Below are 2,099 nucleotides of genomic sequence, written 5' to 3'. Positions count from 1 at the left end.
GGCTCACTGCAACCTCCACCTCTCGGGTTCGTGATTCTACCACCTCAGCCTCCCAAGAAGCTGGGACTACAGGCATGCGCCACCACAACTGGCTGATTTTTGTATTTTTAGTAGAGACGGGGTTTCGCCATTTTGGCCAGGCTGGTCTCAAATTTCTGACTTCAGATGATCCTCCCGCCCTGGCCTCCCAAAGTGCTGGGATCACAGGCTTGAGCTGTTGTGCTTGGCTCAATTAATTTTATGCTATATGAATTTTACCTCGATTATAACTGAGATTTTAGGAGGCTCTGGAAATGAAGACAAGTGGGGGAAAGAAACTGGCTGCTAGTGAGACCCTTCTTTCCACAGTCCCCACCTCCAGGTAGTACATTTGAAAATCCCCTTAAATCACATTAAATGAGTGATGTGTATGGCTTATAATTTACCTCACAAAGATGTTTAAAAATAGTAACACTTAGGCAAGAAAAAAAGGACTTTAAAATCAAGAGGCAACTGAAGTTACAGTTTAATATCTTCAATTTTTTTTTGAAAACTGAGTAAAAACATAATTAAATTAACTGAACGCCTCACATATTGCATACTTACTGAGTACAGTGATAGCCCCGAACCTCAGGCTTTGGTTGGTGTTTCTTGAAGTGCTTGCTGAGTCCAGAACCCCTATGAAAAGACTTCCCACAAACTGAGCAAAGGTACTTGGACTCTCCTATTAAAAAAGTTAAAACCCTGTCACATACCCAGCCATCAGTCCTCTTTTAACAGAATTCTTTATGTCATATTTCAGAAGTTATTTTACCAAAGGCACATGGAAGCTGTAACATTTGGCAGACATCTAAGAATAACAATAAACCATGTCAAAATCCCCCTTTCCTCTCAACAACTATAGTACTATCAGAGGCTACAATCCAAGAAATGTGACACAGTTGTATGACCTATGGATTGTGATAGTCATAGAGTTGAATACAAGTTGCACCAGATATCTACCCTTCATTGGCTATTCCCACATTTCTGCTTTAAAGCATCTAAAAATAAGTAAATATGGACAAAAAACATAAGCCAACTCCTATGCTGACAATTATGTCTACCTATCATTTAATTTTTTAAAAGCATGATCATTTCTTTATGCCTAGATTTAAATTATGCCGATTTTAACACTTAGTGCACATTTTCTACATTGAAGCAAACAATGAATATTCTGTACACAAACACAGCTGTAAAACCAGATTTAAGAAAATGCAGCAGTTAAAAAAAATGCTTTTAGATTTTAAATACTTTCTCAATACAAAATTGAGCACACACAACTATCAGTTTATCAACATAATTTCTGGTATAATTAAAGCATAATCATTATAATTTAATAGTTTATGAAATATAACTATGTCAATATAAATTTCTCGTTACCTGTGTGAATACTCATATGTTCTTGAAGACTCCGTTTGGTAACAAATGACTTAACACACAGCTCACATTGGAACTGCTTTTGTGACTGATGGAGACTCTGGTGTAATTTTAGACCATGCTTATAGATAAAAGTCTTTCCACAGACCTAAGATAGAACGGGGGTGATTAAGTCAATAAAACAAAAAGGGAGAACATAGAAAATGAATGTGTTATTTTAAATAAATATTTAAGTTATTTAACTTATAATAAACATAGTGACAAAGTGAAAGTTGGAACTAACTTGAAAGTTGACCCCTCTTCTGATTCAGTATTCGACAGATATTGTTATCTTTCTTAAATCCATGTGATCACCAGAGACTCTCAAAATAGTAAAAATCAGACAAAGCTCATGCTATCCTTGAGACTGGTAAACAGTATACATTATATTAAGAGACATGGGAGCTTAATCAAGAACAATATACCATCTCCTGCTACACCAACTAGAACAGTACTTTTCAAACTGTGAAGAAGAACTAATTACTTTTTTCCTTTCCACAATCCACTGAGAGAAATTTCTGTTAAACACAATAGAAATGATGGCTCATGCCTGTAACCCCAGCACTTTGGGAGGCTGAGGCGGGTGGATCACCTGAGTTCAGGAGTTCAAGACCAGCCTGACCAACATGGAACAACCCTGCCTCTACTAAAAAATACAAAATTAG

The 2,099-nt window shown here is 36.5% G+C and overlaps 1 protein-coding gene across 1 annotated transcript in view; it reads right to left on the bottom strand.

Annotated features, from left to right (window-relative positions):
• The window catches only part of ZBTB11 (zinc finger and BTB domain containing 11), a 33,867-nt gene that overhangs the window by 4,320 nt on the left and 27,448 nt on the right, over positions 1–2,099 (bottom strand). The window contains exons 7-8 of the mRNA XM_017504338.2: positions 1,399–1,543; positions 586–703 (exon numbers count right to left, since the gene is read on the bottom strand). Coding sequence (XP_017359827.1) covers positions 586–703; positions 1,399–1,543 — 263 coding nt within the window. The remainder of the gene's footprint in view (positions 1–585; positions 704–1,398; positions 1,544–2,099) is intronic.

This window comes from Cebus imitator, unplaced genomic scaffold, assembly GCF_001604975.1.
Source record: "Cebus imitator isolate Cc_AM_T3 unplaced genomic scaffold, Cebus_imitator-1.0 Scaffold321, whole genome shotgun sequence".
NCBI classification, from domain to species: domain Eukaryota; kingdom Metazoa; phylum Chordata; class Mammalia; order Primates; family Cebidae; genus Cebus; species Cebus imitator.
The sequence above is the reverse complement of the archived record's forward strand: the minus strand, read 5'-3'. Positions and strand labels throughout refer to the sequence as shown.